General features: G+C 40.2%; 1 protein-coding gene across 4 annotated transcripts in view; it reads left to right on the top strand.

Annotated features, from left to right (window-relative positions):
- Positions 1 to 1397: 1397 nt before the first annotated feature.
- The window catches only part of LOC110162192 (F-BAR and double SH3 domains protein 1-like), a 29293-nt gene continuing 4513 nt past the window's right edge, over positions 1398 to 26177 (top strand). Inside the window, exons 1-17 of one of the 4 annotated variants that reach the window (XM_055159489.1) lie at positions 1398 to 1968; positions 5890 to 5987; positions 6575 to 6620; positions 8330 to 8403; positions 8495 to 8636; positions 9534 to 9670; positions 9763 to 9820; positions 9896 to 10024; positions 14729 to 14851; positions 15803 to 15898; positions 16773 to 16889; positions 18146 to 18250; positions 19322 to 19477; positions 20031 to 20156; positions 22023 to 22106; positions 23551 to 23695; positions 25309 to 25409. In XM_055159489.1, the coding sequence (XP_055015464.1) occupies positions 1951 to 1968; positions 5890 to 5987; positions 6575 to 6620; positions 8330 to 8403; positions 8495 to 8636; positions 9534 to 9670; positions 9763 to 9820; positions 9896 to 10024; positions 14729 to 14851; positions 15803 to 15898; positions 16773 to 16889; positions 18146 to 18250; positions 19322 to 19477; positions 20031 to 20156; positions 22023 to 22106; positions 23551 to 23695; positions 25309 to 25409 (1755 nt within the window). In that variant the 5' untranslated portion in view covers positions 1398 to 1950. Of the gene's footprint in view, positions 1969 to 5889; positions 5988 to 6574; positions 6621 to 8329; positions 8404 to 8491; positions 8637 to 9517; positions 9671 to 9762; positions 9821 to 9895; positions 10025 to 14728; positions 14852 to 15802; positions 15899 to 16772; positions 16890 to 18145; positions 18251 to 19321; positions 19478 to 20030; positions 20157 to 22022; positions 22107 to 23550; positions 23696 to 25308; positions 25410 to 26177 lie in introns of those variants that run through there. The other 3 variants (XM_055159490.1, XM_055159488.1, XM_055159491.1) reach the window with 3 other exon arrangements.

The raw sequence follows: 26177 nt of genomic DNA, 5'->3' as shown, positions 1-26177 counted from the left end.
TGATGGTCCATGATATTATTGTGAGAGCTCTGACTGTACGATATCACTATATTTCAGTTATTGTTACATCCCGAGGAAACATTGATCAGAACATAGATCAGAAAATAGCGTAATATGAGAGCTTGAATGTTTTATTTTGTGCAAACTACTAATGAGAATTTATTTATTTGCAGTTTGATGATATATTTTTCATTTCTTTTTCAGAGCTATACCGGTTTTGAGTCTCAGAGCTGCCTGTCCAGCGTCTCTCCTCAGGCCTTCTTCAGCAATTTGAAGAATGATATGGGGAAATTCCGAAGCGAAATTGCACAGCAGGGCCATTAGTAGCATCCATCCAAGTATTATTTATTTATTTATTTTATTTTATTTATTTATTTTTATTTTTTTACTACAGCTCACATTAGCAGATGTTGTTTGCTTTGAGTCAAAATCTCTTCAAACAATATTCGTCGGCATTTTAACTCATGTAAACGCTTTTCTTATTAGCCGATTTATTTAATATTTATGACATCAAATCATGTTTTATTTATGCAATATTGTTTTGAAATGTGCACTGTATTTATTTATTTATTTATTTTATTTATAATCTTTTTTTTTTTTTTTTGGAAAATATGTTTTAATCTTTTAATAAATCACTGAAAAATGGGAGTCGAATCTGCAACCTTACTACTGGATTAAAAAGGTCCTAGATTACACCAAAAAAAAACAAAAAAAAAACAAAAACAAAGAGAGGATAGAAAGGAGTGATAGAAGGGCTGAGAAAAGAGGAAAGAGAGGAGAGTGATAGAGAGACTAGGAGGAGAGGAGGAGACAAAGAGAGAGAAAGAGGATTATAGCAATTCGGGGAAAGAGAGGAAGAAGGAGAGAGACAGAGGAGAACGGAGAGAGAGAGAGAGAGAGAGGGAGGGAGAGGGAGGAAGTGGAACGGGAAAGAGAGAGAGGAGAGTGATAGAGAGACCAGGAGGAGAGGAGAAGATGGAGAAAAAGAGAGAAGGAGCAAGAGCAAGACTGGGGAAAGGGAGAGAAGGAGAGCATCAGAGAGAGAGAGAGAGAGAGAAAGAGAGAGAGAGAGGGAGGGACAATGAGTGAGGGAGGAGGTGGAGAGAGAGGAGAGTGATAGAGAGACTAGGAAGAGGGGAGAAGAGAGAGAGAAAGAGAGAGAAGGAGGGTAATGGTGAGACCAGGGATAGAGGAGAGAGGGAGAGAGCGAGACAGGGACAGCGAGTGAGGGATGAGGTGAGGAGAGAAAGAGAGAGAGGAGAGTGATAGAGAGACTAGGGAGAAGAAGAGAGAGAGAGAGACAGCAAGTGAGGGAGGAGGTGGGGAAAGAAAGAGAGAGAGGAGAGTGATAGAGAGACTAGGAGGAGAAGAGAGAGACTAGAAGGAAGAGAGAGAGACATGGAGGAGGAGAGAGAGGGAGGGACAGCAAGTGAGGGAGGAGGTGGAGAAAGAAGAGAGAGAGGAGAGTGATAGAGAAACTAGAAGGAGAGGAGAAGAGAGAGAAAGGGAGAGAAGGAGAGTAATAAAGAGAGAGACAGGAGAAAGGAGACAGCAAGTGAGGGATGAAGTGGAAAGAGAAAGAGGAGTGTGATATAGAGACCAGATAGAGAGGAGAAGAGAGAGAGAGAGAGAGAGAAGGAGAGCGACAGTGAGACAGAAAGACAGAGAGGAGAGTGACAGAGAGTCCAGGAAGGGAGGAGAGTGATAGAGAGACTGGGAGGAGAGGAGAAGAGAGAGGGAAAGAAAACAAAGAACAGTGATAGCGAGACCAGGGAGAGAGGAGAGAAAGAGAAGGAAAGCGACAGAGAGAGACAGGAGAGAAAAGAGAGAAAGGAGGGGGGGAGCAAGTGAGAGGGCGAGAGAGAAAGGAGAGAGGCAGAGAGAGAAAGGAGTGCAGACACAGAAAGAGGAAGTGTCGTTCAAAAGCACCAGCAGAGCGGACGAGCGAGGATGCAGCCGCCCACTAAGGTAGTTACTCTTTCGTTTCTATTTTCCCTTTCTTTCCTTCTTTCTTGCGTACATCTTTAGGTAAACCGTAACCGCAAAAAGCAGATTTAAATATATTTTCAACAGCAATTTGACGGTGTTCCACTTTGTCATGTTATATGCTCCACTGTGTTCTTAAACACCACACACCTTCACTAGAATCATTTGGATCATTTCAGCTCTGGAATCGCCAATCTCTACTGAACTCAAGGTAAAAGGTCGTCAGGCTGGCGCCACCTAGTGCCTCCGCTCAATTTTATTTCTCTCCAGCGACTAGATCAGGAACCAGAGTACACTAGAGGGTTCGCAAAAACCCCGGAAGTGCAAGTTCGGGCACCAGCCAATCAGCGAAGAGTCATGTATTCTGTGTTGGCAACGATTCACAAGCTCGAGCATTTAAAGCCGGAACAAAGAAAAAGTTGGTGAATTTTATCAAGGGGAAAGACGTTATTGCCCTTCTTCCTACTGGATTTGGGAAAAGCTTAATATAGCAGTTAACCCCGTTAGCGGCGCATTGCATACGTCACGACCAAATATCAGCGATTGGTTAAATAAAAAAAAAAGTACCCGCTTACCATCAAGCGAACAAATTCTAATGCTGCAAGGTCAGACGGTTTCTACGAAGTGAAACTGGCGGATGAATCAGGCTAGGTAAAAGGAGCTGTTCACTTGGAAACTACCACTTCATGACATCACAAGGTGGAACGGAGCATTTTGAGCTTTGGGGATATCGACAGATTAAGAATAAAGAATAACTCAGACGTGTGAATGAAACAAAACACAACTCCAGGCCTGTTTGTGTTTGCGGTAACAACACACTTTAACAAGACTCACAGCTCACAGTTTTGTCAGGTTTGTGTAATACTGGAGCTTTAATGGATTTCACATTGTAGTTTTTGAACTGCATACTCGAGTAAGTGTAACAGTAATCTTATCTGAGTAAAAGTTGTGGTTCCTCTTCCCACTGTGAGTAAGTCTACAAGCAGAGGTGGGATTTGCAAGTTGTGATTTGGACTCGAGTCAGACTTAAGTCACTATTTTTGGGACTTGAGACTTGACTTGATAAAATGGATTAAGATTTGGGACTCGCAGCTTACTCGGACTTGAGGCCTCTGACTTGAGAAGACTCGATGTTACTCCTAAAAATATGTTTTTAGTTAATACTTTTCTCTTTACCGTTGATCCATGTGGTGCTTAATTTTACAGGAACAAACTGGAACATGTCCCTCTCACTTCTCAGTTTGCTACTTTGGATGGAACTGAAGTACTTTGATATGGTATTCTCAAATGTACTACAGTAATATACAGTACAATACAATACAGAAATATACAGTACAATACAGTAAATCAAGGACTACAAAGAACATGATCCTTCCATTTCAGTGCAGATTACACAACAAAATAACTGTTATTTAGCACTTTCAATCTGAATTCTTTCTATTCTGACCGTAATGATCCACACAAGATCTAGTCAAAAGGAAAAAAATTGCATTTCTACAACTCATATACAAATATACCATGACTTTTTAAGTACAGTTTAGTTTAAATGTGATATAGATTGCAAAAAATCTGGTACTGGTGTTTTAAAGACTTGAAATGAAAGCTCAAAGCAGACGACTTGGACTTGACTTGGACTTATGAGCCAGTGACTCGAGACTCGACTTCGACTTGTCTGTATTTGATTTGGGACTTGACTCGGACTTGAGGTCAAAGACTTGAGACTTGCAAAACAACGACTTGGTCCCACCTCTGTCTACAAGTGACAAAAGTTTTATGTGACATTTGAATAAGAAACGATTTGAACATTTGTGTTTCTTGCAGCTCTCCTGACACCGTTTGTCTCATTCTTGTGTCTCTCCTAATAATACTAGCTTTTATGTGTTAAAAATCAGATGCAGCATCTAAACACTACTTTTTATGTTTTATTTTATTGTATTATTTTGAAGGATCAGTAGAGTACGCTGCTAAAACTCAAATCTAGTTAACTTGAGACTTGAATGAATAAAGTTTTGTCATGATGTGAGTAAATTTCACTTGACGAGTAAAATGATCTGAGACTTTTTGTACTTAAAATATGAAAGTACATCTTGTTCCACTTATGATGAGAAAAATAACAACTCTTCGCATTTAAAATAAGAAACTAAATCTAATGTTGCTTGAATTAAGAAAAACACAGACTTATTCCACTGGTGGATCATTTTACTGAAGTCAAGTTTAATCTATTTAAGTGTACTCTTAAATGAGTCAAATTTTTGGCTACTCTACCCAACTCTGCTATTTGCCAAATGCACATGCCACAATAGAATGCAGTTAATAATTACAGGCTACATTCCAACAGACGTGTAGAAGCTGCAGTCCAAATGAACTTTACAGCGACATCACGCTGGGGGTGAAAGTGGCAGAATGTCTACACTGGAAAAAAACTATCTAGGCAAGTTAAAATGACTTAAATTAAGAAAATTTTACTTTATATGAGTTGATTCAACTTGACAAGTAAAATTATCTACCAGTGGAATAAGTGTGTTTTTCTTAATTCAGGCAACAGTCAATTTTGTTTCTTATTTTAAGTGCAAAAAAGTTGTTGTTTTTCTTATTTTAAGTGCAGCAAGATGTATTTTCATATTTTCAGTACAAAAAGTCTTGTTCCATTAGCAGATAATGTTCCTTGTCAAGTGAAATTGCAAATCATTGTAAAATTTTCTTAATTCAAGTCATTTTAACTTGACTAGATTTTGTTTTTTTGCAGTGTATGGAGGAGTTACCATAGTGACACAATGCAAACAGGTTTTTAAACTGATCTAGCCAACTTTTTAGAGCTTTTTACCATGTTATAGTCATTTCTCCTTCTCGTTTACCCTCGCCAGGTTGTATTTAGAGTGTTTCGTGCATGTTTGAGCCATCTTTAAGAGCTTGTTTTCAATATACCATTCTGCTGATTAACCCCAGCACCAACAACATATTCATAGAAACAGTCTGAACTCGCAGCGTTATAATTTGTTTGCTCGAGAGTAGGCGGGTACTTTTTTTATTTAACCAATCGCTGCTATTTGGTTATGATGTATGTAATGCGGCGCTAACGGGGCTAACTGCTATATTAAGCTTTTCCCAAATCCCATAGGAAGAAGGACAATAACATCTTTCCCTTTGATAAAATTCACCAAACATTCTCTTTGTTCCGACTTTAAATCCTCAATCTCGGGAATCGTTGCCAACACAGAATGTATGGCTCTTTGCTGATTGGCTGGTGCCCGAACTTGCACTTCCGGGGTTTTTGCGAACCTTTTAGAATATTACGAGGTGCAGATAACCATCAGTTGTCAACTTCACAACTCTTTGTTAAGATTATGTTTATGGCGACATCAGCTCCCACTGAGCACTACAGTCTTATAACACGGAAGTCAGCAGACTTATTTCTTTATTAAAGATTCATTTGATTTTAGATTAATTTAAATGAATATTGTGTATTTTGAGTCATTTGCATATTGAGTCATACAAATTCTAACATAATAATCCAGGGGTGACATAAATTTAATGGTGTGTTCTAGGCAACTGTTAACTAGTATATATCCCATCTCTGACTTGAAAAAAATGTCTTGGAACACCGATCGAACTGATGATTCCCAACATGATCCGAGGACGCTCACTTCAGATACGACCTCAACTGTGACTTATTATAACAATGCTAATTATCTCAAAGAGTGGATCTGTGTGGTCAGCCAACACATTTTGTGTTAAATCCAACAATATTCTATAATTTGATGAGATACAGACATTTTTAACTTTATAGTTCTTCAGCGTTCAGTTTAGTAGTATAACATTGTTTACCCTTTCACCCTTCACCCTTCAGTTATCTGCATTACTTGGAGGAAAACAGAATTTGATGTGAACTTTCTTCTTTCTCAGATTAAAGAAATCCAGCAGGTCAAGCAGCTCTTCTCTGACCAGCTCACAAAACTACAGAGCAAACTACAGCAGGACACAGAGCTCCTGGAGGAGATCAGGTACTACTACTACTACTACTACTACTACTACTACTACAGTTTTTACGACTGGTGCCCCACTGTGGCACCTGATTTTCCCAGCAGTCTCAGTATGCATTGCACGATGACCGGAAGTCTGAAATTCGGAATGCACGTATAGAAGTAAAAGTAGCACATGAAAAAATCTACTTGTTTAAAAAGTCCTTTAAGAGTAAAAAAAAAATACAAGTATCAAATGTAATGATTTTGATAAAGTGATTTTGATCAAGAATTTAGCTGATTTTAACTGATTCAATTGATTTCTTAATTTTACTTACTGTTTTTGTGTATTTGGTTTGCTCGAAGCTGGGACATTAACTCATATTAAATTCTCAGCCATTTCAGCAGGTGTCAAAGCATAAAGAAATGTACTTTTTACTTTTCAGTCCAAATTTAAAATGTAGCGGAGTAGAAAGTACAGATACATGCTCTCAAATGTAGTGAAGTAAAATCAGATTACAGTATTCTCCTGTTGTGCCTAAAGTGATAATTGATCATGAGATTTGCTATATTTGAAATGCTGTTTTGTGTCCAAATCTGATTGCGCCTCTCCTTTTCTCTCCTCTCAGGTTGTTCACCAAGCAGCGGGCCGCCATAGAGAGAGACTACGCCCAGGTACGAGTTATTCTGGTCCCTGTGCCTGTGCGGTGCTTCCTGGAAGGGCTGCCAATTGATCGGGGCCAATTGAGGGGGCCCCGTGAGAGTGGGGGCGGTGAGGGCTAAAGCGGGGGGCGGGGGTCAGGGGAAGGTGGGGGTGGGGGATGTGTGAGCAGACAGAGAGAGGTCAAACTTGTTTACAGTTTTACTCAGATACTATCTATATAAGGCAAAATGGACTCCTCTGAGATTTACATAAAACATACCACACCAAAAATATACTACTACTACTATTACAACCTCATCTACTACTACTACTACTACTACTACTATTATTACAGCTACATCTACTACTACTGCTACACTACTACTACTACTACTACTACTACTACAACCTCAACTACTACTACTACTACTACTACTACTACTACTACTACTACTATTACAGCTACATCTACTACTACTGCTACAACTACTACTACAACAACTACAAGTACTACTACTACTACTACAACTACTACTACTACCACAACTACTGCAACTACTACTACTACTACTGCTGCTACTACAACAACAACTACTACGACAACTACTATTACAATTACAACTACTACTACTACTACAACTACAGCTACTATTACAACTACTACAACAACAACTACTGTTACAACAACTACTACAACGACAACTACTACAACTACTACGACAACTACTATTACAATTACAACTACTCCTACAACTACTACAACAACAACTACTATTACAACAACTACAACAATGGCAACTTCTACAACTACTACTACTGTAACAACAACTACTATTACAATTACAACTACTACTACTACTACAACTACAGCTACTATTACAACTACTACAACAACAACTACTGTTACAACAACTACTACAACGACAACTACTACAACTACTACTACTACGACAACTACTATTACAATTACAACTACTCCTACAACTACTACAACGACAACTACTATTACAACAACTACTACAACGGCAACTACTACAACTACTACTACTATAACGACAACTACTATTACAACAACTACAACAATGGCAACTTCTACAACTACTACTACTGTAACAACAACTACTATTACAATTACAACTACTACTACAACTACTACAACGACAACTACTATTACAACAACTACTACAGCGACATCTACTACAACTACTACTACTACTATAACGACAACTACAATTACAACTACAAGTACTACAAGTACTACAGAACAACAGCAGGACACAGAGTGCTGAATGCGGGACATAGGGGCAGGGTGCTCACTGTGCTCTGTGAAGTCACACACTCACAAGCCAAATGAACCTGAAGGGCAACAAAATCATGCAGAGTGAGGCGTGTGCAAAAATACCACTGCATAGGAGGGGAGATGGGACTGGGACTGAAATGAGACACTGTACCACCAACCCTCCACCAGTGGACGTCCCCGCTCGGATCCTAGGACGTGGTACTAGTATACTGCGTCTTGCATATGGACACATACCACAAAATGACAATCTTAAACCTAACAAAGAAATGGCAGTAATGCTGTAGAGTATGTAGTGGTGCAAGGTAGCAGCTGTACACACCAACTTCCTACCAAAATGAACTACGAAATGAAAGTGAAAGTGGTGTGTATATTTATATATAGTGGCATGTTATTCATAGTGGCATGTCAGGCCTGTTTGAGTGACTGTGAAAGTGCTTCTAGGCTCTGCAGAGGTTAGCCGTGCAGTACCAGAAGAAGGACTGGCAAAGAGCAAACTCGGACTCCATCTCTTCTAGGTAAATCCTGATCTGTAATACAGAAATAAATAAATAGTTCCTGAATAATTCTCTGTGTTTCTGACGTGAAGGTGGTTTTGTGTTCCAGCAGTGTGTTTGGGGTCTGGAGAGCCATAGTAGATGCCACAGCCCAGATGGCCTCAACACGACTCTCAGCCTCAGAGGAATATCGCTCGCTGACACTGCACACTTCTAGAAGTCTGCGCAGCTCCAAAGACAATCATGCAAAGAAGGTGAGCCCAGACTAGAGTATTAGCACCTCTGGAAGAGGGCAGTAGTTATATTTACTTTTGAAAGTAAATTTAGCAAGAAATTGTACTTTTCATAGGTAAATAAATAAATAAAATAAAACATGTCCATAGACTTCATCAAGACGTCTGATCTGGTCAGTGCCCAAATGCTGCCCTCATTAACAAGAACTAAGAAAGACATCCTTCTTCATTGTGCTATCAAATTTTCTCACTGTCAATATTTATTTACACAAAGTCCATGAAAACTAAGGCCTGGAGGTTTAAGCAGAACTTTTTATTTATTTATTTATATTTTTTTGTCAAACAGGAGCATTTGTTTACCTTCTTCACAAGTTTCAGCTACCTCCTGTGGACTACCTCAGAAGTGCCACATTTTTCAATTTATGGTCCTTGGACCCCTGTTTGCAATCTCGATGGGCTCTCTGATCCATTCACAAATACTACTGTTGGATCAGAGACCACTGAGATCTCAAAGAGAAGACTAAGGAGCTTAAATCAGAATGAGGGAGCGTACACTTTATAACATACGTGGGATGCAGTCCTCGAGAAGACATCAGGGGGTGTAAGCTTCCCCTAATAATAATAAATAAATAAATAAATCATGAAAGAAGCTATAAGGCACTACATGTCAGGACACCATCACATGAGATTTCTGAGGAAGGCTACAGGAAGCAGCTGAAACATGTAATGCAGGGAAACAAACACTCCTGTCTAACAACAAGAATTTAGTTTAAACAGTTTACATGAATGAGCACTCAACTATGGTTTAAGGCCTGGAGGTACAGGTAAAACTCACCTGAGTAATGCTTATTTATGTCATTTTGCTGAAGACCTGTTACATTAGAAAACGTTTAGTCTTTCAGCCTTTTCTCTGTGCAGGGGATGGAGCAGCTGCAGAAGATCCAGGCAGAACTCCTGGACTCTCTGAGGGAGCTCCAGCGCATCAAGAAGAGCTACCACCAGCTCAGTCTCATCGCTCACACGGCCAGAGAGAAGGCTGCAGACGCACACGCCAGGTAATCACTCTGAAGATCTGTCACATTTATGCATAGTCAAGTTTTAAAGTTTAGTATACCTTCCATAAATGACTGATGCATTTTTATACCAGAGCTAGAAAGAGCGAACATGGCCTCTTTCATTTCAAATCACACAAGATGATCACGAAGGTAGCACCAGTTAAGAATTTTATCGTAACATTAGTTTTTAATTCAACTAAGTTAATAGAAATAGCCTCTGTCCAGGTGAATACCCGGCTGAAGGAGTGTGACGACCGTTTGACTGAAGTGAGGAATGAGTATCTGCTGACCCTGGCAGCGCTACAAGCTCACCAGCAGCACTACTACAGCCACGACCTGCCCGCAGTCATGGAGGTAACAACATTATTTATTCTACAGAACAGGGCTTTGAGAATGATCACCAACAGTCCTTACCCATTATCTGTTCAACTTGAAGTGTTGAAAATGGCATTATATTGCTGACTTAAGTCTCCTCAAAGTCACGTGTAAAGCAAAGTGCAATGTATTACCTGTAAATATTCAAAGACGAGAACAAACCAGTACAATTTAAAAAGGAACCTACATACATGTTTAACCCTTGTATTGTGTTAGAAAGCTACACGCGTCTTTAGTGTTACCGGGTCAAATTTGACCCATGATTTAACTCAGCCTGAAAATACTTAAAAACACTAGATATCATCCAATATTGTTTTTCCCCTCATAACTAACTTAGTATGTGTTCATGTCCATGGAAACATTTTTATTTTTTTATTTTTTTTTGGCTGCACAGACCTTTTATCTTAAAATATACCACTCGTTTTTGATTACAAAAACTGCTTATATTCACTAATTATATTTCCTATAGTGATAAAATTTGTAATTATTATATAATTATACTATAATCATAATAATTGTATATATAATACATATAATATAAATCTAATTTATATAAATATAATTATATTGGGTGTCAAGAGGCTTGGTGACCATGAACTGCCACTTTTTCTTGACTTGAAGACGTCTCTTTCAGTCTTTGTGACATCTGGGTTCTCCTCACCACATGTGCTCTTGTTCAGGGTCATACTGAACCTCATCCTCATCCACAGACGTATATATGAATGGACATAACTAACGCTGTAGCCACCGCGTTCCAAATAGGAAGTTCTCCAGGAGGCTCTTCCGGCTCCTTCTGACTCTGGCTCCACCTGACTTATGTTAGGATCTTGTCGTCCTTCTCTCTGTACCTGCTGCTGTGAACCTCGTCATTTTGGTCTTAAAATATACATATTAACCTGCGACACATGATCCAGATTTTTTTATTTATTTTTGGCTGTTTTGTCCGTCCAAAAAATCCTATTCATAACATATAACCTGGCTCTAGATTCGCTCCTGTAACCGTGAGCTTCATTTGAGCGGCGCCAAACGCTGTGGGTGACGTCACACTCACTTAGTCCACTTCTTTTATTCAGTCTATGTCCTCATCCTCATCCTCAGATACATCTTCCTCAGCTTCACTTTCCTCTCTGTCTTCAGAATCACTGTCATGACCAAAGATCTGATCCAGCGCTTCATAAACAGTGAACCTGCTCATGTTGACTGATGCTGCAACAGAATACAGCTGATAATATCTCACTAAAACCCTGTTTATATATGACAATGTTTATTTTAGATTCAAAATGTATCAATGTGCTGCAAGAAAGAGAAGAGTTCACGTGGGTGAAGACGACCTTTTTGTGTGTGTGTGTGTGTGTGTGTGTGTTGTGGGACACACTGAGCCATATTTGATCCACAGAGCAGCCTACAGCTTGTAAGTGATGCATAAAACAGCCACTATTCTCTGCCGGGTCATTTTTGACCCGTAACACCACAGATGTCACTTTTTTTTTTCAGACCTTTACAATTTACTAAAATGGTGAAAATTGATTTTGTTGCGTTAAAATAGTTGTGTCTGAGGATTAGATGAAGCCTCATTCCGGTACAAAAAAGCAAATGGCAGTTTTTACATACCTAAACTTGAAAACGGGTCAATTTTGACCCTAACACAATATAAGGGTTAAAAAAAAAAAACAGATTCAGAACCAAAGTTATGGAGTGAAGCATCACTGTGAAAGGAGATAATTTATTGAACAGTCTTATTAAAAATATGAAAGAAGTAAGTACAATGATAGCATTAAAAACACATAAAATCCAGTGCAATGTGTATGTATGAAAAAGGAAACTAAGCTGTTGTGCATAATAGTGAAGATTTCTGTTTGCAGATGATGTGATTGGTTGTGACTGAACTGAAATGTACCGGTCTGAAATGTTTTAAAGTGACTATTGGCATTGATGGTTCTGTCTGGAAAAGGGGGCAGATAACATAAGATTATGATACTCTTCTGCTTCTTTTCATTCATTTCTTGTATGTTTGATGTTGTGACACTGTTAATGTCTTTTTATACTTTATGAATGAAACAAATAATAATAATGATAATGATAATTAAAACAGAGGTAACGTAATGTCAGTTCTTTTACATTTGTCGGTGTAGAACATTTCGTCAACATTGTGGGTTTTGTCGGGGAGAAAACTTGCAAACATGCAGCACTTCAGAATCACACTGCTAGAGATCCAACATTTATGTAAATTTGTCAAGCTGAACACATTCTGTACTGTACAGGAGACACGGCACGGAGGGGATTGATTGACAATGATTTACAGTCCCTTAGCCAATCAGGACGCAGGAGGAGGAACATAATTCACGTTGATATGCTCTAAAAAAAAGTATGAAAAATTGCACACAAAAAAAAAAAAAATCTGCGAAACAGTGAGGCCGTGAAAGGTGAACCGTGTTGTAGTGAGGGACGACTGTATATGGATGTTACAGAACTAACATGGATGTAACAGAACTGAACTTGCATTCCGTTTTGGGTTTTTATAATGTTTTGTTCCGTTAGTGGCAGATGTAATTCATTAATTCAGTTGGAATTAGCTCATTGACGGCATATGGTTATTGATCCCGAGGGAAATTTAAATGTCAGCAGCAGCAGCAACGATGAAACAAACATAATAACACAGCAGTCCGTCCTCTTCCATTCATCAGTTGCAGAGCTGTTTTGTACAGGTGTATGGCGAGTGGGACAAATGACTTCCAGAGTGTGTTTGTGGCGCAGGACAGGAACAACCCCCCGTCAGTCAGGAGGTGCTCTCCTGTCCGCTGATGTGTAGGGGGTGCTGAGGGTTATTGAGGATGGACAGGAGCTTGTTTAGGGCCTTCTTCTCAACCACAGATGTCAGTCACGCTCTGCACTCACTACAGATCCTGCACATTTGTACAATACTTTGTAAAAACCCCGCCAAAACCATCAAATTACTACAGTTCAGTACAGAATAATCGCCTGAACTGACACAACCCATTTTGAAAGCTCATTGCAGGCTCGGGCGGGATCAAACTAAATATGAGTGTAAAGTAAAATACACAAATGATACATGTATGCCTATCATGCATAATTTGTGCTGGATATTTTATTTGGCCTTAATAAAAACATTTTAAGCAGCCTAAATTTGCGTATGTGGTCTAATCTTGCGCACATTTTAGACAATTCCTTTCCGCTTCTCCGTGTTTCGTAGAGCTTAAGAAAGCGAACATCCCTATCTTGCGGGACTTGCGAGTGGGAGCGGAACTGAAAATTACAATTCTTTGCAGAAGCAAGACTGAAAATTCAGTCTGGCTCAGACCTCTACATTGAACATTGAGCACAAACAGTGTTGGGGAGTAACGGATTACATGTACTGCCGTTACGTAATCAGAGTACAAATTATGAGTAACTGTATTCCGTTACAGTTACTGTTTCAATGAGTGGTAATTGGATTACAGTTACTTTGCTGAAATAAGTGGATTACAAGGCGGTATTTTCCTGTTTTCACATTTTGTGCTACATCCCATTTATTTTTTTTATTTCGGTAATTTCACTCATTGCCTGAAGCCCAAACAGAACGCGACAGTAAGAGCGATGGAAACGTCATGTTAAAGTTGGCGGTGTCAGTCACACAGTGGAAGCAGCAGTGCATTGGTAAAAACGCATTTGTGTCTTGGAAATTCTTCTCCCGATGTGAGATATATATATAAAAAAAACAAATATAAAATCGCCTACAACTTAAATGTGAAACAGGAGCTACTGGCACTAGTGAAAACAACCTGCATAGACTCATAATATCTGCACTACTGTCCTATAGTGACCTGCCACATGAGTGGACACACACACAAACACACACAAACACACAAACACACACAAACACCTTCATCATCGTCATCAACCTGAGAACCCGCGGACCACTTCTCCTTCCGTAGTTACTGCGCGGACACCGCCGTCTCGTGCGCCGCGTGTGGACCGCGTTTTCTCGCGTAAACCGCACTTCCTCCTGTGCGCCTCTAAACCAGAACTAACACCAGGACTAAACCAGGACTAATCCAGGACTAAACCAGGACTAAAGCAGGACTGAACCAGGTTTAAACTAGGACTAAACCACGACTAAACCAGAACTAAAGACCTGGTCTAGACCAGGTCTAAAAATCAGGACTAAACCAGGACTAAACCAGGACTAAACAACATGACACCTAACAGTAGGTTGACATAATTTAAGGTGATCTCATATAATTTCTCTATCAATAATATTTTTTTAATATGGTGAAGGAAAGGCTGATCTTGTTACTGTCTTTTAACAGACAAAACCTCTTATATTAAGATCTCGTGGTCTTTGTTTCTCTACAGCAAACAGTTGCTTATTCATGGAGACTTGGGCTCAGACAAATTGAAGACAACAAACACGAATTTTGAGGATGTGGTTGCTACATTCATGTCGTTTAAAAAAACATGACAATATCAAGTAATCCAAAGTAATCAGATTACGTTACTCACTTTAAGTAATTTAATGGATTACGTTACAAATTACATTTTGGGGTGTGTTTAATATGTAATCTGTAGGGGATTACATTCTAAAAGTAACCTTCCCAACACTGAGCACAAAGCACTTTGCCTAATCATAAATGTATGCTTTTGTAAGTGGAAGTATTTAGTAAGTTGTGAAGTTGTTCTGTGCAGCAGATGGATGGCAGTGTGTACGAGGAGCTGAGGGGACACTTCAGTCGTCTGTGTGGGACGGAGCTGGACACGTGTGCGTCCACTCACTCACAGCATAGCCACATCTGGGACACGCTCCGCAAGGTACGCCCTCACTGTAAGCACACATTTAGATACTGATGGAAGTAACACTGGTGACATAAATGTATAACACAGCTTAAAATGGCTGCTATAACCCTTTTTGTGTCCAATCCAAACATAAACACATGGACAAAAAAACTAAACAAAAAAAACTCTCAAATGATGATCCCTACTCATATAGATGTAACACTTCTGAAATAGATATAACACTGCTGACAGACACTGAGTGCTATACTACATTATCTTGAAATGTGATATTGAATTATTATTGTGGAAAAAAGTACTTAGTTATGTAGTTAACACACACATACACAAAAGACACGGTTCGGTACATACCTCTGTTTTGAGGTCATGGTTCGGTTCATTTTCGGGAAAGTATGGAAACAAAATGTAAAACCATTTGCGTTTTGTTTGAGGACCGGGGCGCAAAGACTGTAGTTTTACAAGGGTTCATTTGGTTCGAAGGGATGTAGTCAAGGAGGGGGGCAATTGTTGTCAAGGCGGCGCCCTAACTATAAAGCACTGCAGGAAACACTGCCACCCCAATCACGGACGAATTCCCTCGTGAATATTAAAGAGCCAAGCCTTCTGTGTAGCTGCACATGTAGTGACGGAATGTAAAAACACCCACAATTGTGTGAACTCACTCATGCACAGCCACGCACCAAACCAAACATCCCGTACTGAAACGGTTCAGCATGAATACATGTACTGTTACACCCCTAATATATATATATATATATGTTACATATATACATCTGTTCTCTCCCACATTATAGAGTCGTGTCTCATTGTTGTCTTATTCATTTGAAAGCCCTATTTTTGTATTACATTTTAAAATTTAAGAATAGATTAGAAATTGAAAGTTTGATTTTTTGATTGCTTATTGTTTTAAGTTGTTCAAATACCCAGTGCCCAAAAGATCATAACCTTGTGTGCACTCATGTTCTGCAGGTGACCAGAGAGCGGAGTGTCCAGCAGTTTCTCCAGGAGTCCTCCGCCTTCAGCAATCCCCCCAACTTCAGCTTCCAGCCCGCTCCCAAAGATCAGGTACCCTGCCATTCTCTAGTCTCCACCCTGGAACAATAGCATCTGCATTCAGCCATCTTTGAATAACTTTTACAATGCATAATATATCACACTTGAAACAAAAAGGCAGTTTGAGCTGGCGGTTATTTAATTAATGAAATATTCCCTGCAAAAAACATAATATTCCATCTTTTTTAGTAGAAAATCTTGTAGTTTAGACCTCTACAAACATGTTCTGAAATTAATTGGATTCTTGTATTGGGCAGTTCAGATTTCAGACTTCTCTCAAATGTTGTTTACAATGTGCACTGTGACCAGAATCCTACTTCTTAAAGGTTGTGTATTGCATAAAATAGATTCCGGTTAGCTTTTAGTCATGTTAGAATGTGGTCACCTACTCAATAACATACCCAGAGTTGTGTTATTATTAGTCTGTCTACATCCCCAAACTCAAAATGCTATGTCCCCCCTTATGATGTCATGAACGGGTAGTTTTCAAGTGAACAGCTAACTTTCACCATTTGTTTAGTAGACAGTTCCAAGGCTGAAATCATCCAAATGATTGTAGTGAAGGTGTGTGGAGTTTAAAAACACACGCACTTCCTATATTACCACAAGACATCACGAGGTGGGATAGTGAATTTTCCATTTGAGAGAAAAACTCCTGTTAAATATGAAGGGTTTGTGTGTTAAATGTGTGTGTGTGAAACAAAACACAACAGCAAAGTATGTTTCTGATGAGGAAACATAACAGATCAGAAGACACGGTAATATGGGCCCTTTAAACAAAACTCATCGCATTGGCATTTCTTTTACTTTTTTTCCAAAATCTTACGGCCTTCTTTTATATTTGGCACTGGTCTCGGAGTAGTTCACACTTGTACGGTACTTGCAGGTGTATGTTCTCCAGGACCTGAGCGGCTCTCCTGACCAGAGCTGTCTGCAGCGGGAGGTGAAGAAATGGGCCTCCAAAGCAGCCAAAGATTACAAGGTCATCGCACACGGGGAGAGGGTAATGTCCAATTTTTTTTTGATTTTGTTGGTCAAATAGGGTGAGTTCACACTTGTCCTGGTTTGGGCATAGTTTGAGCCACATTTCCTTTATCATCAAATTGCATCAGAATTTATCCCCATTTCTCCCAATTTGGTCATCAATTAGCCCTGACCTATTATCCAGCAGCAGTTGACTACAGATGTAATGTAGAGGCCCTTTGAATGCGGTATTAAAAAAAAAAAAAAAGACTTGATTTATAGTCTAATTTTGAGAAAAAAAATCGTAGAAATAAGGGAACATATGGCTGCTTTGGTTTGATCCCATTCGAATTCTGTCGTAGTCCCGGTATAGTCCAGGTTTAAGTTCTGAGGTTGTCTCAATTTAGACCGAATTTTGAAGTGGTGTTTGGGCAAGAGTGAAACAGCTATATTATGAAAAAAAAAAAGAGTTTTTCCTAATGGTATATCTCTAACATTTATCTTACCTAGAGATGTATTTTGATTGACACACGCATCAGAAACAGTTTTGACTTTGTTCAACTGTTCACAATTTCAGGGTATAACTAGGGCAGGACTAACCTAACTCCTCAGACCAGTACCTCCAGGTTGAAAATGACTTCCGACAGAGGAAATGTCTTGATTTTTATTACGGACCTCTCCTGTATATATGTGGGATTACACTGGTTTAACTCTACAGTGCACGGCCAGCTGGAGTCCTTGTGCATTCATGTTCCATTCGTACACATAATTACAGGATATATAACTTGATAAAAGAGTGTTAGATTGAATTTTATATTTTACTAGTTTCAAGTAAAAAAAAAACACTTCTAGCTTTCAATAACAACATACAGTTTTCTTAATTTGGCCTGATACAAGATGTGAGATGAATATACTGAATTAAAGTTTACTGAAAGTGCGTATGATGTTTTTTTAATGTTTTTATTATGTTTTTATTATGCATTATTTGCCGAATTTAGTGGGTAAATGAAGTATAGTTTTATAGTACTGGTAGATAGATCTGATAAAAGTTGTGACTGCGTGCTGGGTCCAAAGAAACATTTTAGAAGGAAAAAAACAAAAAAAACACATCTGCACTGCAATTCTTTAGAGCTGTCACTGTTTTATTATTTTAATATCACCACTATGTGAACTATCGGGGTCAAGCCCTTCTTCTGAGTGAAAAATGCAATAGGCCTAAGCAAGCTAGAAAGGCTCTGGCAAACAGGAAAGGTTGGTGAAGCTTTGCAGAGAGAGTGTGGTGTGCTGTGTCTTCAGGCCCTGGAGGTGCTGCAGAGCCGTCTGAAGCTTCTGTCTGGAGAAACATCTGCCAGTGTGGAGCAGAAGATCACAGAGGTGCAGGACACCCTCAGGAAGACTCAGGTACAAGCAGCCATCCATTCACCATGAGGCTGTCTTGAAGAGACAAGCAAGAAATAAAAGCTAAAGTGGAGAGAGATTCAGAAAATGATCAGAATCCATCACACAATGAGCCGATTGTTTAAACTGAGGGGGGGAAAAAAATGATCAGTGTTGCTCCCCAAATCCAAGCTTGTGGTTCTCGATTGGAAACAAAAATTCCTTGCCTTCTACAGGTGTGTGGAGAGTTCCTGCCTCAAGTGGAAGGGTTCAAAGATCTCGATTTAACAAACACTGTAAAATCGAGATCTGTAATCAGTTATTGTGAAAGGTGCAACGTCCATTAAGCACAGATTGTCAGACAGTTGAGTAGTTTGTGTAGTTTGTGTAGGTAGAAGAGTGAGAGGACAGGCTGTTAGCCTCCGACCAGACCGGAGACGTCTTTTAGCTCTCCGTTGGGTTTGACCCTGTATTTGGGCACCTGGCCTGTGCACACATTAAAAGGCTTCTTAGAACATTGTTATGCTTACTGCTCCTAGCTAATTAGAAGTTAGCATTAGCATTAAACATTACAACAGTTCAATACAATAATCAAAATCTAACCCAGAATCATGACAGCTCACATGGAGCACATGTTAGCATGTGCTAACAGTTAGCATGCTGATGCTAGTTAGCACAGTTATAAATACATTGTCCAGCTCAGGACCAAACAAAATGACTGACACTCATGTTAGCATAAGCATGTTAGCATTAGCATCAGTTATCAGTACCAGTTCAAATGCCAAGCACACATTACAATGTCCCAACAAAAGGTCTGGTTCTAAAAGAGTCATGTGAAGTGTGAGGTTCACAAGTGAGACATGAGAACATACATTTTAAATGTTTTGCTGCACTGACCATCAAACTCTGTCTCTGGCTTTTCTCCCACACAACTGTGGCATGAGAGGTCAGGGACCTTCTTATACTCAGTCTGCCTCATTGTGATTGGATAATTGGGTGGAGTGGGCGGGGCAGTGGGTGGTGACATGTCATGTGGCACGGGGGAAAACCTGGGTTGGACTTTGAATCTAACCGGATTGATTACATGTGTGTCAGCTGAGCAGGGTGAAGGCAGAGGCCCGTCTGCAGCTCCTGTCCCACAGTGTGCCCGGGACACAGGACCGTGTGCAGCAGGCTCTGCACACCGCCCACCTGGAGCTGGAGCAAGAGAGGAGGCTGAGCGAGAGCAGGAAGTCCACTGGGAATGAACAAGTACGGCAATATGTGGCTTTCAAAAATATTTTCAAACTTTTTATTTTTCTGTTTGCTTTTCACTTTTTTTAGTATTTTAACTGCATACATAGATCATTTTATTGACAGTACACCACAATATTGATCCAACAGGGCATAAAGGGGGGAGAATTTTACTTCTATTTCAGTGTTTCCCAAACTTTCTTACTTGCTTTCTTTCTTACATCAAAAACAGACCTGGAGTTGTGTTTTTTTTTCATTCACACGTTTGACTGACCTTTTATTATTTGTCTGTCTTCATCCCCAAAGCTCAAAATGCTCTGTTCCACCTTTTGATGTCATAGTGATAGTTTTTAAGTTAACAGCTTCTTTTAACTTCAGTTCAGTAGAGATTGGAAATTCCAGATCTGAAATGACCCAATTGAATCTAGTGAAGGTGTGTGGAGTTTAAAAACACATTGGAGCACTTCCTGTATTACAACATGACATCACAAAGTCAAACAGAGTGTTCTCAGTTTGAGAGAAGTGAACCTTTAATTAAATATGGCTTATTATGTGTATCTTGTGTTTATAGGAGGAAGACTTTGAGTTGACAGACCTGGAGGAGTTTGAGGAGGAGGCGGACATTTTCGTAGACTCCGCCGCCTCTACTGCTCTTTGTGTTTGCCCGTCCTCCTGCAGAGTCCTCTACAGCTACCAGGTACCCGCGATGGGGATGGGGCTGGAGAGAAAAGTAAAAGTTTTGATTTAAGTATGACATTAAAGTGCATATGTTTGGTGGGAAAGTAACTGTGGTAAATGTCTGAACAAAAATTAAAAAGCAAAGTACAAAAATACACCTGATCGACCAAAATGCAGGGACAATTTAAACGCAAAGAAAATGTTTTTGTGGCTGTTTAAAGCTACCATTTGTAATTAGACTGGCCTGTTGTATTCTCACATATCACCACTAGATGCTCCTTATGTTACTGCTGACTGATAGTGCCAGCTTTGGTCTGACAGAAGAAGACCAGAGCGGGGACATCTTGGTAACTATAGGCGTCACAAACCAGGAAGACGTTTGGAAACATGCGATGAAAACTTCCGGTGTAGTTCCCGACACTGGGCTCGCCGACCGACTGTAAAATGAAAACTGCAGACGTATGTGCTGTTTGGAATCATCTGGAATTTGGCGTCCTCATCTCTTCTAATGGCATGTACCCAGTGCGCTCGGAGTTGTGCGTCAGTGGGGAAATGATGAAAACTGAGGTATGGTTGGAATTGTTGATTACCCAAACATAATGGAACGCTACAATGACATTTAGGCTACATTCATACTGCAGCCTGAAGCGACCCAAATCCGATTTTTTGGCCTCTATGTGACCTGTATCTGATCTTTTAATGACAGTCTGAACGACACAGATCCGATTTTTTTCAAATGCGACCCAGGCCACTTCGATATGTGCTCCTAAAACCGATACATATCCGATCTTTTGACATGCGACTTCAGTCTGAACGGCCAAAGTGCATTCATCTGACCTACACATTATCAACAAGCCACAAATATCTAACTATTCTGCGCTGAAGTAGCCGAAAATTGTTAATGAAGTCCGTGCCGCTCGCCACTCTTGGCTACGTATCCGCATCCACACGTTCCTTTCTACAGACGTTGCTGCCGCTGCCCCACAAAACGCCACGGCCAAAAACCTCGTCCTTTTCCTTCTCAATCTCCTCCTTAAAACAAGTAAGTTGTTCATGTTCTGGCTCCGGTACGAGAGGAACTTTAAAATCGCCAGGTGTTCAATGCTCGCGTCCATGTTTGGACAACTTCCGAAAACACAGAGCACGCTCGCTGCGGTTGACGTCATCGTGTCCTCCAGTGCTCATGCGGGACACTTTGGGCTGTTTTATGTTCAGACTGGAGATCACATACAAGTCACATTTAATTGGAAATGTGAACAACCTCGCAAAAACACTGGATTTCACAAAAAAGTCCGAATTGAGCGTTAAGCCCTGCAGTCTGAACAAAACCTAAGATGAAGAAAACTGAGCCATTTTCTTATTTTTTTCCTAGATTTTTTCAGACTTACTACCGCAAATAGAGCTCACCGGAAGTTGTCATTTCCAAAGTTTTCCTGGTTTGTGACGTTTTAGTGTAATTTAGACAAGATTTAACCCTTGTTGACATTATGGTTGCTAGGTAACCGCTGTTAGGAATTACCTCTACGTGTGTCATAGCTGCTGCCCATGTTCAACCAAGAAGTTAAATTATGAACACAAGACTTTTGATAAACTCTTCAATCTAATCATGTTTGCTATGTTTTAGTGAAATGACCATGCACTTTAAACATATAAATTAAACAAACTAAAGCATTTTCAACACGAACACTTGTTTAAAATTCCTTGTTTCTTTATATGTTTTTTTTTTTTTTATTATTATTGTCATGTCCACATCAGGACACACATCAGGTTCTAAGTTCTGGAAATACATGATGTGTGTGATCTGTACACTGGTGATAGTTGGAGATTTTCATTTCCATATTGGACATTCATTGTAAAAGTGTTCTGGTTTGGTTGTGTTGTGCAGGCCTGTCAGTCAGACGAGCTGTCTGTGATGGAGGGAGAGGAACTCCAGGTGCTAGAAGACGGAGACATGGAGGACTGGTTAAAGGTACAGAGGGATGCACCGTGTGGAAGAGTGGCTCTTTGAATACGCACACTGTTCTACTCATAAAGGGAGATTCAGTTGTGTGGTCGTTGAGTGTACTTGTCCAATGAGGTTCATTTGGTCTTACGATAATTTATGTTATTAGGTTCTTTTTTCAGACCAAGAGTTTGTTTTCATACCTGACAGTTTGGACTACTCCCTAGCGCTCTTCCTCACAGTGGTCACGTGATGTTGCTCTGATGTGTCTGGTCAGCTGATTTATACAGGTTTTGGCACTGTCTTCCTACCGGTGGGGGCAGGACGTCAGCGCCATCTGCAGTCCAACTTCCTCAAGACAGTATCCCAGGTGTGTGAGAGTAAAAAAGCCCCCTCATCCCAGTCTATAGTCCCGTGGGCACTGAATACGAAAACGTGTGCAGATGGGGCTGTCAGCTGATTGGACACGTCACAGCAACATCACATGAACACTCTGAGGAAGACCGCTAGGGAGCAGTCAAAACTGTCAGGTATGAAAACAAATACTACAATGAGTGTACTTGTTTTGAGTTCAACCCATTCCTGGAATCCAGAATACACTCCTCAGTTCAGCGCTTGGAGAGAGACTGTGGGTTACATTTTAAAGAGCTAACTTCCAGAAGCACTGAGGATTTCTAAAAAGTTCCTGTTGTGAACATTTCCTATTTCTCTATCCCAGTGTCCTTCTCCTTGAGTTTCCTCCTTGATTCTGCAGGAAATGCAGATTGCATTGAAAAGTGAGGAAGTCTCAGCCACAGAGGAGACACAGAAAGGAGCAGAACAGAGAGGAGAGAGGAGCAGAGGAGAGAGAAGAGAGGAGCAGAGAGAGAGAGAAGAAGAGAGATGAGCAGAGAGAGGAGAGAGAGAAGAGAGGAGCAGAAGAGAGAGGGAGTAGAGGAAAAAGGTGCTGACAAGCAGTGGAGAAAAAGGAGAGGAAAGAAGAGCAGAAGAGAAAGAAGCAGAGGCGAGTGGAGCAAAGGAGAGAGAAGCAGAGGAAAGAGGAACAGAGGAAAGAGGAGAAGAGGAGGGAGAAGCAAAGGAGAAAAAGGAGAAGAAAGAGGAGCAGAGGAGAGAGAAGCAAAGGAAAGAGGAGCAGAGGAGAGTGAAGCAGAGGAGGGAGGAAGAGAGGAAAGAGGAGCAGAGGGAAGAGGTGCAGACAAGCAGAGGAGAAAAAGGAGAGGAGCAGAGGAAAGAGGAACAGAGGAGCAGAAGAGAAAGATGCAGAGGAGCAGAAGAGGAAGGAGCAAAGAAGAAGGAAGCAAGGAACAAGGAGAGGAATAAAAGCAAGTGAAGCAAGGAAAGAGAATTGAGACGCAATTCCCTTCAAACTGTGGCCTTTGACAGAGGGGGCATGTCTCAGTGTAGGTCCACCACAGAGCCACATCTAAATGTGTGTCAGTCTAACAGTTCAATGTCTGTTTATGTCTGTCAGGTTTGCAACTCCTGTGGGCAGGTGGGCTACGTGCCGGTGCGCTACGTGCAGTTCCTGTGTTTACCAGCAGAGGGAACCCCACCCCCGGACACCTCTTACAGTTCCACTTCCTCCACCGGCCTCAGGGAGTCAGGGGCCAGTCCAGGTATAACTGTGTGCTCTCTAGCCTTTTCTTTTTTTTTTTTCTTTGAACTAATTTTATCCTGCCTGTGCATGTTTGAAACTGATTATGAAAACACATGCAAGGATACATCATTTGAGAGAGTTTAAGTACCATCAGATGCACTTCTTGCAGGGAAATTCTACTGTTGAGGGAGACCTAAGCTATGTTCTGGGGTTGGAGAGATTCCGATTCCCTTTAATAGGCCTGACATATATGAATCAACTTACTTCAATGCTGAAATCCAGTTGGTTTAAACCTAAAATGGTCACTACCTAAACCCCAGCTCCTGCAGCCAGTCATGAATCAGTGCTAGTGTAGCCTGTGCAGCTCAGGGAGGGAATTCTGGAGGTTCTGAGCTTTCACATGAGGTCTGTCCATGTACTGAGAATGAGACAAATTCATATGTCGTCTATCTGCAGGTTGAGGCTTTGACAACAGTTCATTTGTGATTGTAATACATTTTATTTTCTTATTACTATACTTATTTTATTTACATTTTATATTCACCCTGTGTGTTTGTGTGTCTGTCCACCCGTAATAATTCTGCCATTTATGGACCGATTGTCACCAAATTTGGTATGGTGGACAAACTTCTGTGCCTGATGCAGCAAAAAAGTTTGGTGACGATCCCAGATCTTTTGAGGTCACACGGGTCCATTGAAAGGTCACACCATTATAAAGGCTCGGCAATTTAGGCAATTTCTGAACCATCTGCGGCTAAAATATTCACCCAATCATCACACGAGATGGCACACACATAACCAGGGTACACTGGATGTCACAGTTTGAAACCAGTCAAGGGCACTTGGTCAAGGTAATCAAAGGCAAATATGCGTTTTTGGTCATAACTCCACGAAGGATCGAGCTAGAGCAACAGGAGTGGTCTCAAAATCTCAGAATTTTTTATTTTTTTTATCTATTTATAACTGTATGCATTTCTATTGTAAAATATTAATGGTTTTTGAGATAATCACTAATTATAACAGTTCCTTTCTCTTTCAGTGTAGCCGTTAAAATTCTAATTGGAACGAAAATAATTTCCATTTCTTGTTTTTCTGGTGATACACAACACACTGATCTACAGTCACACAACTAACATATACACAACTCATGAACAATGACATTTTGGTGACACACTAGTAAACACAGACATTCTCATGTGTGACCAATATCACACAAATGTTCATGGGCCTGTACAGATACACACATTGCATAGTGGATATAACGATCATGTAATATGGGCTGGACTCCTCATAAATTGCTTCTGTGTTAATGAACTGACCCCACTGATGCCTCATGGGACCCGGTTGCTGTCTCTGACTGTACTTGTTATATGTATTTTCAGAGGGAATTTTGAGAGATTAAATTTTGTTTAGGAAAACCACAGTTCTCTTTAGGATTTTGTGTGAGTTGTTTTGCAAATGTAAATTTTATGTACTCTGTGTTAAAATTGTAGTATTAGAATATTAGAAAACATCTATCACCTTGTCTTTGGGTCCCTCTAGTGGTGTGTACGGTTGTGTGCAGGTGCCTAGGTGCTTTTGGCTTTCCATCATTTTGTATATATTTTTTTTCCTTTCATTCGTATTTCTCAGGATTGGCCCGAGCTCTTTACTCCTACCAAGCACAGAGTCCAGAGGAGCTGTCATTCCAAGAGGGGGCGCTCATCCACCTTATTCGCTGTAAACACGGAGAGGTACTGCATGTTTATAGGTTGTGTTCACTTTCTAGACTTCCATAATGTCAGAATTTCATTTGGAGGGCAGGGGCTTATATAATTCTATGGGAGAATCACTGAACCTGTGTGAATCTGGAACTTAAGGCTTAAAGTCAGTTTCAATTTTCAACAATTGAGTCTTGCACCACTTTCTGATGCTATATATATATTTTTTTAAAAGTTGATATTTGTTTATTAATTCTGACAAAATGTTGAACTTTGTGCCAAATGTTCTGTCATATGGATAGGCCCAGTAATTCGATAAATCTGGTCTGTAATCTGGTCAATGTCCTCAGAACATGTGGAATTTTAGCAACAAAGCTGTACACGAGTTGACCACTAGGGGCAGTAGTGAACACAGCCCAACAGTGGAAGCTAAACTTTTTAAAAGAGACTAGAACCAGCTGCAAAGCAAAAAAACAAAACAAATATTCAGGTGCTTCCATATATCTTTATTTGTTGTTCTATTTAATCCATTTTGGTCAACCCTCTAACTGACTTTGTGCGCCCTCTGGGGGTTGTTCTGTTTACGTGCAAATCTGGAGCAAAAATGAGCCTTTAAACCAGGGGTGTCCAACATTTTTTCATCAAGGGCCACATATATAAACACAGATGAAGCAGAGGGCTGATCGAGGGCCGTAGACTGGTGCTCAATACAGTGAATAATTGAAATATGTGCATGTTTAACACGTTAGAATGAGCTATCAGGCTTGACTCATGCAAAGATCCTTAAAACCACACACTAGA

Source organism: Boleophthalmus pectinirostris, unplaced genomic scaffold (assembly GCF_026225935.1).
Source record: "Boleophthalmus pectinirostris isolate CB_2022bp ecotype Guang Dong unplaced genomic scaffold, ASM2622593v1 HiC_scaffold_23, whole genome shotgun sequence".
NCBI lineage: Eukaryota > Metazoa > Chordata > Actinopteri > Gobiiformes > Gobiidae > Boleophthalmus > Boleophthalmus pectinirostris.
The sequence above is the reverse complement of the archived record's forward strand: the minus strand, read 5'-3'. Positions and strand labels throughout refer to the sequence as shown.